This window comes from Halichoeres trimaculatus, unplaced genomic scaffold, assembly GCF_033239565.1.
Source record: "Halichoeres trimaculatus isolate MK-OKI-2021-1 unplaced genomic scaffold, fHalTri1.1 fHalTri1_scaffold_21, whole genome shotgun sequence".
Lineage (NCBI taxonomy): Eukaryota > Metazoa > Chordata > Actinopteri > Labriformes > Labridae > Halichoeres > Halichoeres trimaculatus.
The window spans coordinates 4029118-4044870 of NW_027437199.1; the positions used below are offsets into that span (position 1 = coordinate 4029118).

Consider the following 15753-nt stretch of genomic DNA (forward strand, 5'->3'; position numbering starts at 1 on the left):
CGCAGCACACTACATTGGTCCCTTACCATGGATGGTTCAGGTCAGTTTAAATTATAATCCAGTTTGTAGCAAAAGGAGAAAGACATGAGATAATCCCGTTGGTTTCAAATATGTCCGTTCGAAGTCTCTCACCGTCTTCGGTGAGTTACGTTCAGGGTAGTCTCTGATTTTAGCGTACTGTATTACATGCTAAAAGATTTCCACCGTTCAGGGTTTGTTGAAAGACGTAAAAAGCGTAGATATGTTTTTTCCAACTACATTTAGAGAGCAAACCGATTGTTTTCTGCTAATGTTCCAAGAAAACATGAAATTCAAAGCGACGTTTAAGAAATTCTCCAGTCTTCTGCGTCATGTTGAGACATGTTTCCCGCTTCGCCTGTGATACATTCAGGTACCCTCGGAAACTTGAGTATCTGACGAGCATCTGTCAGTGGCGTCAAAATAAGTGGTATTTTGACGCCGCTGACGGGTTTGGGATCTAGTGGGTTTAAACTTCAAAACTACACTGCAAAAACTAGAATCTTATCAAGTGTTTTTGTCTTATTTTAAAGAAAAACTTTTCTCGTTTAACTTGATATGAGCAACATTCAACTGATCAGTCCAGAAAGATGTCTTGTTTTAAGTCATTTAAAGACAAAAATGAGGTCTGAATTGCTTGTAACAAGTAAAAAAAAGCTGCCAATGGAACAAGAAATTGCTCGAAAATTTGCTTGCAACTACAATAATGTTGTTACAAGCAATTTAGACCTCATTTTAGTCTTTAAATATCTTGAAATAAGACATTTTTCTGGACTGATCAAGTGAACGTGAGTCATATTAAGTCTAAAAGGGCATTTTCTACTGAAAATAAGACAAAAATACTTGATAGGATTTCATTTTTTTTGCAGTGGACTCATTTAAATTGACTTAATAAGCTCTAACTATCATTTTGTACCATTTAGTATTGTTAACAAACAAAACAAAAAACTTTGCTGCATCACTTTCTTACGTCTTCAGCAAAGTTTATCTCCAACCCAAAAATTGGATTGGCCGATATTCAATATTAAATAATCTGGACCTTTAACTTTTCCTGGTGGTCTACCAATTTCCAGACTTGTCAGTTTCCTCTGCTGGTTTCAAAGACTTAAGAAATCCCCCGAATTGAGATTGCTCCAAATCTCCAAAAAGAGTTTCATTAAAAGACCTTGGAGTTGGTAAAGCTTGTGGTTTCTGCAACTCTACGAGTTCCTCAAACTGTTTTTAACCCGTCGACTTTCTCCAGCAAGACATCAAGCTCATCAAATTGATCATGGACTACTTATTCATGCACAGCTTTACACAGACCCTCTCACACTTTGTGGTTCCTGTCCTTAGCAATTAGTTCCTACATAGTACTACATACAAAGTTTCTAAAGCTTCACAGGCTCCTCTGAATGCTTGTGACAAGACGTAGAGCTTTATTAGCTCCTGTAACTAAGAGCCTCAAACCTCGACCAGCTCTTCCAACTGGCTGTGAAGCTTCCACCACAAAAAACATCCCCTGTAAGGATGTCTCCATGTCAAAACCATCAATCGGTCTCAGTAATCCGCCTGACCAAAGAATGACCTGAGGAAACTTTACTTCCAACAGCAAAATGTTTTACAGCACAGAGTCGTTTGTTTATCACAGAGTCACAGAGCAAACAGAGCTGGGATGGGAGGTGTAACTGTATTGTGAGAGTATTTCACATAATATATTCCCAACAACAGAAAACAGACCTACATTTGAGGGAAGCGCTCACAACACACGGATTTCTGGGAGGAAAATAAGAGAAGGAAACATCTCTGCAGTCTCTCTGTTCCAGAGTTCGTGATTCTCAGTAGACCAGTTCTGAGACAGCAAAACCAACAGAAGTGAGGATGCTGGAGCTGGAGGGACTTTCTAAAAATCTACACCTGATAGAAAGAGGATCTTTGAGACTTACGATAACAACTCCAGGCATAGCTGAGATTTTTTTTATGAAACCAGGAAACTCCTGAAAGGGAGCAGATTTTTGCAAAACATAATGATGTCACTGTTATTTTAACACCTCACCTTTGAAAGCCAAACTCTAGTAACATTAACATTAGGTCCAAGGTAACGTTTGTGCCAAATTTGAAGAAATTCTGTCCAGTAGTTTAAAAGATGTTGAAGTAACAAGAATGGTACGTCAGTAAGGACCAGGAAGCAGTTTCTTGTAAAGGTCATTACAATATTGCATGATGTAAAGGTGACCTTTGACCTTCTAAAAGTGTATTTTAGTCACATGAGCTTGTGCCAATTCAAAGGCATTTCATACTCTAGTTTCGAAGATAATGACTCGGCAAAACTGACTGGATACACGTCGACCTGTTAGCTGACCTTTGACCTTTGGGTTTGAAATTTCTTCACTTCAGTATTTTACCCCCACTGACATTTGTGTGAAGTGGAAATTGGTGCAAATTCTGGAAACATTTCCTCCAGGCGTTCCTGAAATATTGTGTTCAAAAGCAAGGGTTGGATAAAACACAATCAACAGACAAAATGCCTTTTGGCCAAGGCTGTCAAAAGCACCGAAGCAGAGAAATCTGCTAAATTTGTTGTTGCGCCCGTGGTCCTTCATGTTTATAAAATGAGAGAGGTTTTAAAAAGGCTCTCGTGTGCAGCAGGAATTTATTCAAATGCAGAGTTTTCAGGACGGATGGAGCTGGATTTGATTTTAAGGGAAAGGGTAAACGCTGAGTCAAAAGTCACAACAAGAGAAGAAGAGCTGCTGTTGGATTGTCCCTTCACGCTTCATTTCGATCGCTTTTGTCAGCTGCTTTTTGTGTTTCTTCTCATAACAGTTTAACGTGACATTGTTCTGATTTGGTCCTCTGTTTGTTTTTATTTTATTTTCTTCCAGTCAGCTCTAATCTGCTCTAAATCTATTCTGCTCGGTTCCAGCAACAGAGCTCTGAAACACAATGAGACTCTGATACACACACATGCAGACACACACATATACACAAACACACACCATAGCTAACTAAAGATGAAAGCTGAGCCTCCTCCTCCTTCTCTCCATGTAGGACAGCAGCATCTCCTTCTTTCCATGTACAGCTCGAGTGCACTCTGTGTGTACACTTATACACACCTATACCACACACACTGTAGTGTGTTATATAAAACGTAAGTAGCTCCACGTTGTGTTCAAGCTGGTGCCATTGTTCCAACAAGGTCACACACTTAAAGGTGTTGGATGAACAAAAGGCTCAGGAAAAAGAGATGTGGAGAATAATCAGAAAAATGTAATAAAAGTGAAAAAATGTCCAGAGTAAGTCTTTTATGACTTTATATCAAATTAAATTTACTATATCATGTCCGTAAACCTTTAAAGCATTCATGGTCTCAGTTTGATTGGTGCTCATTTTAAACTTTAAGTCAATTTTTGGAGCGTTTTTTTCCTTTATTGGTTAAAACAACTGGAGGGCGACAGAAAACATGGAGAGCAGAAAGAGGAGGGAAGACACACACATGGGGTGTAAGCTGTAACCACCGTGCCATTAGTGTCCCCTCATTTTCTTCTTAAATTACAGAATTACTGCTAAATTGCACGTTAGCATGTTTTTTAGGATTGGACAGGTTTCTGACTGTTATCTCAGGGCATTTTCACACCGGAAAGTTTAGACCAAAGTCAGTGATTTTGTTACACTGTGGACGTTTGGTTCAGACTGTTACAGTATCACACTGTCATTATTATAAACAGGCTAACAGACCAACATGATAACATCATCAACTACATACTTTGCACGTCTCTGAAGTCTACACTGATTCTCTTGGAGAACAGTTGGAAAGTTTCAGTATTTTTGTGTATCTCTTTAAGTTGACCCCTTATAAAATCATCATTGGTACAAAGGTCTAAACCTTTCAATATAATGCTTTTGCACTGGATGTACCAAGACCACATCTTTTGGTCTCACCAAGGTCTGACTGTTTGGTCCTGACCAGGATCCAGGGGAGGTTTCGGGGCCCCAAAGTGACTTCAGTTAGGACTGATACCTCTATAAATACTGAAAGCAGCAAACACTCGCAGTGATTGAATGAATCTTTAATCTGTATCATGTTGCATCGAATCGTTACTGTATCATATTAAGTCCTGTTGAGTCATGTAAGGGCTGAACGGTTTGGAAAATAATCTAATTGCAATTTTTTTGGACCAACATTCCAATTGGGATTTTGAATGCAATTTTTTTGGGAAGACATAATTTTCTGCATTGTTCACTTTTAACACTAGCAAAAAGTCATTTTACAGTACGACCAACATGTAGGCCATGGCCTACATGCATGAAGCATGAATTGATACAAATAACATATCTTTAACTATAACTATCATAGTCATAGTAGAATGCTGAGTGATTGATTTGACTCTAAGCCTTGTGGACATGTATTACTTGCCAGAAAAACTAGCATATTGACTTTTGCTGCTTTTACAATAAAGTATGAGTACAACTATCAAGGGGCACTGTTCACAATTTTCTGGCCGATCACAGATCTTTAAAAAGCCTGACCTGCTGATACCGATTTTGATACTGGTTTTTATTTTTTATTTTTTATAACTGACAGCATATACCTTCAGTGTTCCAATCTTATTTTATTGAAAATCATTGAACAATTCCTGTGAAACAATAAAATCTTTATGTTTTAACTTAAACAACCAATAAAGTGTCCTGAGTTTTAGGTCAGAGCAAAAAGCAACAACGGCTGGCTGTCAGACCTTCCTGGAGGTTTATAAGATCAGTTTCATATGTAAGGATGGGCCGATCACCAATCACCCCAAATTAAGGAAATCAACACCAATCGATCAGTTTATGTCTAGTTGCTATATCCCCATGTCTGGGTACATGAAGCTTTTTTTCTTTCTTTTTATTTTTTTAATTGCAGACTTTGCTATTTGACATTGCCCTCTGTTAAATTCCTATATCAGTTTCGATTGGATTAATTGTTCAGCCCTTTGTCATTTGTTTTGTATTGTAAGAGATGGGTACCGTACACATTTAAAACGATACGGTACAGATGCCCATTACCTGGCAATCAGTATTGGTACTTAACGGTACCAATTTTCGGTACTTTTGTGTGTTCATATGTGGCAACAAATATCAATTTGTTCAATAATAAAATCTCAAAGTTTTTCAATTTAACATATTTATTGTTTAATATATTCAAACTTGCAATGCTGTGTTTATGTCCAGCATGGAAAATTGCCTACTCTTCCACTCTCTCACAGTTACAAGGACGTGTTTAGGTTCCTAAACACAGAATAGAATAGAATAGAATAGAATAGAATAGAATAGAATAGAACTTAATTTATCATTGCAACAAGTACAACGAAATCGCAAAAGCCCTTCAGTCAGTGCAAAACAGTGTGAGGTGCAAACATAAGTGAAGTAAAGTAAAATAAGATACGAAATATGAAAATAAAGTAAAATAAAATTAGATAAAAAATATACATACATATAATAAAATAATAAAGGTAAGGTGCAGAATAAAATACCAAGGTATGATACAGGAAGTAAAAAGAATAAGGTGCAAGAGGAGAGGAATGACATTGTATAAAATATGGTGCAAAATATGGTACCATTTGATTTTACGTGGATTGGTACTCGGTACTACAGACGGAACTTGGTTGGTACCTGATTCCTTACCCGTATGGGTATCTGTATCAGTATCATGTCATGTCCCATCAAACCTCATCGTATTGTCCTGTCTTGACATGTCGTGCTGGTTCGGTATGGGTATCAGTGTTGTATCGCTTCAGTGTTTTCACATCGTATCGTGATGTTGGATCAGCACATCTCTGCATAAAAATAATTGATTCGTTGTCTTAGCATTTTCAGTAAGTAATGCACCAATATGCTTTTTCAAACCATCAAACCTGTCCAGATCAACATTTTAAAAACAGTCTGAACGTGTTACTAACTGGTGTTGTAGAGTAGTACGATGGTTTGTAAAGCAGCATCCAAAGAATCAGACCTGACCGTTCATTTTGAATCTTTTCTTTCATTTTATCAACTCGTCTTGATAGTAGAGCGCTCCTGTTCTCCTGCTTCCTCTTTTTCCTCATTTATCTTTCAAACGTCAGGACGGGCTCCTCACACTTCCTCCTGGCATCAAACCAGATTTCAGATTTCATTCATTTCAGCTGGTTGTAAAAACCTCTACTACGTCGACAGATTATAAATACTTCACCCTCGGTGACGTTCCCCAGCTTCACACGCAGAGACAACAAACTGACAAACACCTGAAGCTTCAAACAGACTTTTAAGGAATGGTCACAAAAATGTGAACACACACTCACACACACACACAAACACTCTGAGTGTGTGTGTGTGTGTGTCCTCTTTTCTTCCTCTGTTGATACACACCATGAATATTACATTCATGAAAATAAGACGCGCTCTCCGTCTCGCGTGCGAAGCAACCTGCAGACATCGACTGAATGAATCCATCAGGAGATCATTTTCAACGCCACACACACTCACACACACATGCTCACACACACACACACACTGAGGCTGCTGTGGTCATAAACAACTACCTCTGTCTCTGTCTTTTCAATGTCAGCAGTTCACACCAAATGACGCTCAACCAGCCACACACACACACATATGATACACGCTAACATGCTCATGCCTCCACCACACACGCACACACACACACACACACACATGCAGCCCCTCTCTCTCCCTCTCCCTGAGTGTGTGCTGATGTCTCTCTACCTTTGTTCACCCTGCGCAGGATCTGGCAGCGACATTTAAACGACACGGCGATCATGGTGAAGCCAAGCCGAGCATCGACTCCCCGCCGGCGCCATGCAGATGCAGCTGCCCCAAACTACGCCTCCTCTTCCTCCTCCTCCTCTACCTCCTCTGTGAGCGAGAGACAGACGACCTCCTCAAACAGAAACCATCATGGAGACGCTTCCCGAGGCTCGGCTGACGAGAGCGCGAGAGGAGGAGGAGGAGGAGAGAGGGAGCGCTGCAGATGTGAAGCTCCACCATAAAATGAGGCAGGAGAGGAGGGAGGAGGGGAGCAGAGTCTGCGCAGATGGGAGGACGAGGAGGAGGAGGAGGAGGGGGTGATGGAGGGGATGATGGAGTGAGGCAGAGGGAGGGTAGTGATGTGCTTCCGTGCAGCTGGATGGAGGGATGTGGGGATAAAGCAATGAATAGAGATAAACGGATGAAAGGAGGAATAAAGGGAGGCGAAAACGGAGGGAAACGATTCAGGGGAGACGCAGAGACTTAAAAAAGGAGAGAAAGGATGGAGGAAAGATGCAAATGAAGGAGGGAAAAGGAGCAATGGGAATGAGAGATGAATAAAAGGAGGGAGGTGATGAAAGGATAATGAGAAGAAAAGATGCAACAAATTGAAGAAGGGATGGAGGTAAAAGAGAGGAAGAAGAAGGGAACAGAGAAATTTAAGGGCAAAAAGAGGCAAAGGAAAGGAAATTCAGAGCAAGGATGGAGGAATCAAGGATAGAGGGGGAGAAAAGGAAGGATTAGAGATGGATAAAGGTGGGAGGTGATGAAAGGATAATGAGAAGAAGGAAAGATGCAACAAATTAAAGAAGGGATGGAGGTAAAAGAGAGAAAAGAGGGAGGGAAGGAAATTCATCAAGGTTTAAGGAAAGAGAAGGAGCAAGGATGGAGGAATTAAGAACAGAAGGGGAGAAAAGGAAGGAAAGGAGAGATATATGAAAGGAAAAGGAAGGATGCATGGCCACAAGGATAAGGAAGGAAGGAAATAGGATGAAGGAAGGATAGAAGGGAGACAGGAAGGAAAGGAGAGCCGGGAACAAGGAAAGTAAAAGTAGGATTAAAGGAAGGAAGGAGGAAAAGACAGAAAAGGATTGAAAGAGATGTCTAATTTAACAGGGGTAGGGAAGAGGTGGAATAATTACAGAAAAAGGCAGTGAGTAAAGGAGATAAGGGAAGGAAAGATTAATGAAAGAAAACAGAAGGACACAAGGCCACAAGGATAAGGGAGGGAAGAAAATAGGATGAAGGAAGGGGAGAAAGGAAGCATTGAAAGCAGACAAGAAGGAAAGGAGAGTAGGGAGCAAGGAAAGTAAAAGAAGGATTAAAGGAAGGGAGTGAGGAAAAGACAGAAAAGGAATGAAGGAGGCCTCTAATTTAATAGGGAAGGAAAAAGGGTGAATAATTACAAAGAAGGGAGTGAGTAAAGGAGATAAGGGAAGGAAAAGGGAACAAAAAATAAGGAATGGAATGAGGAAAAGGGTAAGGGATAAGGGAGGAAGAGGTGAGTGAAAGAAATGGAAGAAGGATAAAGGAAGAGAAAAAAGGAAGGATAGAATGCAGACAGGATGACGGAGAGTAGGAAACAAGGACAGTAAAAGTAGGATTAAAGGAAGGAGTGAGGAAAAGACAAAAAAAAGACAAGACAAAAAAGGATCAAAGAGGAGGTCCAATTCAAGAGGGAATGAAAAAAGATCGAATAATTACAGAAAAGGGGAGTGAGTGAAGGAGGTAAGGGAAGGATAAAGGAACAAAAAATAAGGAATGGAATAAAGAAAAGAAAAAGGGTGAGGGATAAGGGAGGAAAAGGTGAATGAAAGAACTGGAGGAAGGAAGTAGGATGAAGGAAGGGAAGAAAGGCAGGATAGAAAGCAGACAGGAAGGAGGAGAGTGGGTGCAAGGAAAGTAAAAGAAGGATTGAAGGAAGGGAGTGAGGGGAAAAGACCAATAAGGATTGCAGGAGAGGCTTAATTAAACAGGGAAAGAAAGAGGGTGAATAATTACAGAAAAAGGCAATGAGTGAAGAAGACAAGGAAAGGAAAAAGTAACCAAATGGAATAGAATGAAGAAAGGACAAAAGGTAAGGGAGGCAATAAAGGGAAGGAAAGAAAGAAGAAAAGATGAGATTTGGAATTCAGAAAGGGGGGGAGAAGGAAATCAGGAATGATGAGAAAAGAAGGACAGAAAGGATGCAAAGAAAAAGGGAACTGATTGGGGAAATTAGGTAAGAGAAGAGTAAAGAAGGAAAGAAAGAGGATGAAGGTAGGACAGATGAGTCAGCAGTTCAAAAAAGGAAGAATTTACAGACAGATGGAGGTAATTAGGAGAGGAAATAAAAACCTTTAATAAGGGAATGTGGAAGGACAGAGGAAAGGACACAATCAAGGACAGACTGCGGGTGGATTCCAAAGAACAGGAAGTACTTATGGATCCGCTAAGAGTCGTTTCAGCGCTCCGAGGACAGAGGAGGGATGATCTTTTCACCAATAGACACACTCCTGTATCAAATATCACTCAGTGACTGGACGTTTACGCTGCTCATCGTCTCTGAAAACTTCATATCACACGAGATTTAAGATAACATAAAGAGAAACTTCTTTTTTTTTGACTGTTATCAAAAAGGAAGTTTTTGGGATGTGGTTTTAATATTTTCTTAAAGCTCAGACACGTTGTGATGCACCTGACTTTATTATTTCACATGTTTATTAAATAATGTTTGTGACTAATTTGAGAGGATCTGGGTGAACAGCAGCTGCTCTGTTCTCTGTGCTGCCATTGGCTGACGGCAGGAAAGGGGCGGGTCTTGATCCAGCAGGTGGGGAAGTGGTCAGACATGTGGGTCAGTGTTCCAGCTGCAGATTACAGAGGATTAGTGTCAGCGTGTGTATTAGAGGTATTAACCATGATATTACCATAACTGCAGGAAGACGCAGGTCGACACGACGAGTTCACATCAAACACATCTCTCTCTCTCTCTCTCTCCCTCTGTGTGAGTGTCTCTCCACCGCTCTTCACGCTCACACACTCAGAGTTATAAAAGTGAGGATTATATAACTGAGGTTGGACTGGGAGCTCCTCTGATCTGCTCTGACCTCTGCTGCCCCCTGCTGGTCTCTCAGGTTATCAGATGGACTCTGAGACCACCACGCCCCCTGCTGGAGACAACATGACTGCACAGCAGAGTTACAGCACAGAGGTTCACTGTAGTTACACGTCAGCAGAGTCACATTAAATTCACATGTTACAGCACATGTGTCATGAAGCATGTGGAGAACAGTCAGATTAAAGACAGTTCAGAATATCTGGATTATATTCCAGTAAATGATGTTTTACATTTTCTGACTAAAGTGTTTCTATACTAGAAGAGTTAATACGACTGCAACAGCTGCTATAAACCAAAAACAACAAAAAGCTGGATCTAGCCAAGGCAGAAGCAGAAGTGGACCACTCAGAACCAGAAAGCAATCAGACCCAGAGATGACTGAAAAAGTCAAGCTACAAACTACAAGAACTCAAAATATCAAGACAAGCACAAAACATCAAATCTGGGCAAAATAGTACCCCAGGAACAAGAACCATTGAGATACTGGGAACCAGAAAAGAACACGAGAAACCACAGAAACAGGAACCAGGATAAACCAGAGAGGACCAATAAAACAAACGAAACAAAGTTTGGCAAAACCAGCAGGAACAGGAGAAAACAGATCCCAAATACACTGGAAATAACAAAAAAAGACCACATCAGACCTAGAACCAAAAATAAGGAGAACCAGAGATAGAACCACAAGATCACGGTCCCTAAAATAAAATCAGGCTCTCCTTAAACCACCATTAAAAGAACCAGACAGAACAGGAACAATGTGACCCTATTTCAAAATGGTTTAACATTTCAGGAGATTACAAATGGACCGATCAGAACCAGGGAAACCAGAACAAAACTACAAACCAGGGGAGGACTATTAAAGAAATCAGAGACAGCATAAACCTACAAGAACCAGAGAGACTTGAACCAAGTAGAAGAATAGAAACCAGTTCCAATCAACAAAATCTCAGAAACTGGAGCCCAGGAAAAGTATCTTTTACTATTCAAAACCACAGAAGAACCAAAGAGAACAATGATGTCAAAACCAGCAAAACCACGTGGAACAAAGTTGGTCAAACAAGACTCAAAAAAAAAAACTAAACCAGACCCTAGATATTTTCCAGAACCAGAAGAATCACAGCCAAAACAACACCGAACCCAAACATCAAACCACAATCATGTAGAACCAGACAAAAATGTGACCCAGTTTAGAAAAAGTGGGAAATAACTCGAAGAACCAGATCATAGCAGGGCTCATTAGCAAGACCAAGACAAATCAGAACCATAACCAGAAAAACTGGGACTAACTCAAATGATAACCTGCTAGGACGACAGAACTCTGATTACTGAAGACCAGATTAAAATGGACCAGTGAAACCAGAACTTTATTCAACCTGAAGGAGAAGGAAGAGTTCTGTTTCTTAATCCGTGAGCGGGTCCAACACGAGGAGAGTTCTGTTTACTTCATGTATCATAATTAAAGCAGAGTCACTGAGCTCCTGTTTCTCTGAAAACATGCCCGACTAACAGAGTCGTTAATCACTTCCTGAAGGTCCTGCAGGTATTTTTAGAACAAATAAAGTCTCTTCAAACACCTGGTGGATAAATATTCTGTTTGATGCTCCACGAAAAGACGACTGTTTTTAAGTTCCTCCTGCTGTGGCTCTGGTTTCTGATCCAAACGAGGAAAAGAAGACTGAAATAACATTTGTATAGCTTTCTGCCAATCATTCACACACTGGGGACACAGCATGGAGCAGTTTGGGGTTGTGCGTCTTCCCTAAGGACACCTCAACATGGACCTGGGATTGAACCCCCAACCTTCCAACTCAGAGACGATCGACCCATTAACACTAAAACACCCCAGACATGAAAACGAGTTGAAGTATCTTGGTTTTCTTTCTGAAACACAACCATATGTGGTCACGGTGGTGATCCCAGAGGCCCTTCCCAGGATGGTGGTTCTGGTAATCCACATACTTCAGACCAGGGCTGGTCCCCACATCCAGCCATGACCAATGGAGACGGACCATTTGTTTTTTTTAAAAATGGCAGATGTCAAGCTCGTACGTCACAGTTTAAGACGAAAGAAAACTTTAAGACTTTTTAGACTTTGAAAAATCATGACGATTTTGATATGCAGCAAATATAGATTTAAAAGATATTTTTCATTCTTATCCCAATGCAGAGTATGCAGCTGGAATGTTTGGATGGGTTTTTTTTCCCAGAAAGTTCCCTGTACATATGATGCTCTCGTTCTTATGGCGTGAATAATTAACTGGCCAATTTTTGGCAGTTGTGCGTGCAGTAAGGGCTTGGTACAGTTCATCTATGGCAATGACCAAAATGCCTCTGTATTACTGAGCAACATAAGTTGTCAAGTGTCAAGTTTTGGTACCTAAAGGGTTAATGATCAGCTGTTTTGCTATATCTAACAACTTTTCATACCCCTTTAGTCGGGCTGGGAGAAAAAATCAAAATACCATATATCAGGATTTTTTTGTTGGACAGTATCAAAATCAATATTCTTTGTCAAGAAATTGTTTTGTTTTTTGTTTTTTTTTCAAATTCAAATTCTTCATTTCAGTCTTTTTTTATTAACTTGATTGGAAAAAAGTTACCACTTTTCTCCAGCAGAGGGCTAAATGTCTCTCTCTAACTCACCTGATGTGCATTTTGTGGGGAATTATGGCTCCTGATATAGTCTGTAGACGTTATCATCATTTAACTGTTTCCCATGGTTTGGTGTTGAAGAAGCAAACTTAAAATCGCAAAAATCAAAATATTAAAGAATCATGATTTGAAATTGAATCGACACCCCAAAAATTGTAATACAATAGCAACAAATCTAGCAACTTTTCTGGAGTTTGGAAACTGACGTGAGCAGTCTCTCCCTGCTGCAGCCAGGACTTTTGAATCCTTATTAGCCCTGAAACCAGCATCACAGCCGTAGAATAACTCTGCGTACCACTAGGGATGTTCGATACCACTTCTTTTCAGACCGATACCAGTACGAGTACTCCCTCTTGAGTACTCACCAATACTGAGTACTTGAAAATTTCAATTAACAGTGACAGATTATTTTAATCAAAGACAGCAAAGTCACTCTGACATTAAGTCCAAATAAAACACAAACAACTCTCGCTGAGTTTAGCATTTTTTTTTATAAGAATTCAAAAAATATATATTATTAGTGCACAATAAAGCTTACAACTTTCAGAGTTTAAGTATATTTTGAAGTAAACTGAAGTGCAAAATAAAACAGTTTAACTGTTAACTCCCTGGTTCATTAATGTTGTCTGAAAAGGACCTGGTGTACATTTGCCGTGGTGTTAAACCGCAGCAATTAGCAGCAACTAGTTGCGAGGAGAAATTACTCAATGTAAGATTTTCTTGGCTTGAGTATCTGCTGCCTTAACAAGTACGGATACCTAAAAAAAAAGGCTGGTATCGGCCTGATACCGATACTTTGATCGATCGCTGTGTCTCTCCGTATTTCATCCCCCTTGTGCTGAGGTTTTAACAGCTGGGAAGCTCAAATTAAAGACACTTTTTCTTGTTATATAATTAAATGTAACCTCCAAAAAGTACTGGCAATATCTTTGTTAATGCTGGTGCCAGTTTTAAAACTATTACAAAACATTTCGTAAGGCATCGTAAGACTTCTGCTCCTTTTTGCTTGAACCTCTATGACTATTCCTGGTAGTATTTCCAAAGTTTCTTGTGCTGTTTGTCTCTAAAAGCAGAAAGAAGTTGCACAGCAGATGTTGTGTCAATAATCAAATGATAAAAAAGTGAAAAATAACGACTTTCATACTTTTACGACTTTTACAGATAATTCCTGGTTTCAGCCTCAGACGCCGTCCCAGCATCACATGTAATAATCATACGTTATCATGAGCAGAGAAAGAGCGCATGCTGCTGTCACATCAACCAACCCCCCCACAACACACACACACACACACACACACACACACACACACACACACACACACACACGGCTGCAGCTGTTACCATGGAAACAAGCTGATGAATAATTGAGGCAAGTGAGCGACCCTGCGCCGTACAAAGAGTGATTTTGAGAGATGAAAGAAGAGTTCACATGCCAAGCAAACACACACACACACACACACACACATACACACACACACAAGCGCTCTAATCCCAATGCAAACACACACCTGCACACACTCACACACACACATTACAGGTTATCATCGCAGCCACCAGCATTTTAAAAATAAGCAAACCAGAGGGATGTGAGTGTGCATGTCAACACCCACTGCCCAAAGTTAAACACGTGGGTTTGAGTCACCGTGACATCCCCTTATGTAAGTGCACACACACACACACACACACACACACACACAAACACAGTGAGAGTGCTAATAACACTGTTCTGGAGGCAAAGAGGACGGATGTGTAACCCTTTAATTAGTGCGAGCAGTTGCAGTCAGACTGACAGGTTTGTGTGTGTGTGTGTGTGTGTGTGTGTGTGTGTGTGTGTGTGTGTGTGTGTGAAACAGATGGACTCACAGACAGCAGCTATGTCGACAACAAACCAGAACATCTCAAAGTATCATCGTCTCGTGGACTCAGACAAACTCTGAGACACTTTAAAGTAAAGAAACTTTAAACCCGTGTTTCTCTAAAAATCGTGTTCCTGCTGAACTTTCCAACTTCCTACACAAGGCGCTCTGCTGCAAATCTATACGTTCCTCCTGAAATCTTCCCAAACAGCTCAGAAATATAGTTTCAGTTCCAAAGAGGCTAAAAACAAACAGCTGTTGTTGCTGTTCAACACAAAAACCAAACAGAAGGATTAAACAGCACATTTCCTCTGGGACTATTTTCTGCAGCGGATGAATCTGAGTGAACAGGATGGTGTGTGTGGGCTGGAGTCAAACTACTTCAGTGCAGGTCAGAGTCCTTTCACGGGTGTTACCGACAGTAAGAGACGATATGAAGCATCACTTCTAGACTCGGCTGAAACACTTGTGGGCAGCGTTGGCTTCACCGCCGTCAGATCGTGAGTCTCCGCCGCCTTTTTACAGCGTGCTGAGATCATGTCGCCACGTCTATACAACAGTTAATACAATAAAGTTTAGAGAGGACACATCACAGGAAGTGAAGTAAACAGTCGATGATCAGTGATTTTAGAAAGGTTGTAATTGCAGAAAGTAGGACGCCGACCAATCACAGGACTTGCCGTCTGGGAGGAGGTGCACGCCAAGCTACAAGCTTCTTCATTGGACAAGGGCTGAGCTCTCTGTATCCTACTCTATCCACTTTCCTCCTTTACCCAATTAAAGGCAGAAAAAAAAGAAAAAAAGAAAAGAAAGAAAAAAAAGCACATAATGAAGCGCTAAAAGCTGCAGTTCTTAAAGAGTCCACTAGAGGCTGGCTGCATAAACACCAGAAACCACATGCGTTACATTTCAAAGATGCAGATTTTTACAGCAGAAATAAAAATGTTACAGCCCAGTTTGAACAAAAAACATTTGGATTTAAGTGGATCTTGTCTATATTTGAGTCTTTTTATGACTCATTACTTTTTTTTTTTCAAAGATGTTAAACTCACAACTTTTGACGACTTAAGTCCGTGGCTGACTTGACTGACAGGTGCCTTGAAGCGCTCTGCAAAGAGGCTAAAGTCCCGCCTCTACGCCTCATCCAAACTCGGTGCAAGGTTGAGTCCAAAATACCCACTATGACCTTGTCAATGGGCTTCAAAACTCTGTTGCCCTCTTTCCACTAGTGCTCGGTTGGTGCCAGCGCTTGTGCTTGTGACCGTGAACACACCAGGACATGTCTCTCCCGTGTGGGATAGAGCAGATAAGAAACATGAACACACACAGAAATTACATCCCGTCATGTTTATAAGATTGTTAACAAAG

General features: G+C 40.5%; 1 protein-coding gene across 13 annotated transcripts in view; it reads right to left on the reverse strand.

Annotated features, from left to right (window-relative positions):
* The window catches only part of grip1 (glutamate receptor interacting protein 1), an 85073-nt gene that overhangs the window by 28781 nt on the left and 40539 nt on the right, over nucleotides 1–15753 (reverse strand). For 2 of the 13 annotated variants that reach the window (XM_074698023.1, XM_074698016.1), the window contains exon 1: nucleotides 6736–6990. The exons of 9 other annotated variants lie outside the window; for them this stretch is intronic. In XM_074698023.1, the coding sequence (XP_074554124.1) occupies nucleotides 6736–6790 (55 nt within the window). In that variant the 5' untranslated portion in view covers nucleotides 6791–6990. Of the gene's footprint in view, nucleotides 1–6735; nucleotides 6993–15753 lie in introns of those variants that run through there. 2 more of the 13 variants (XM_074698019.1, XM_074698021.1) reach the window with 2 other exon arrangements.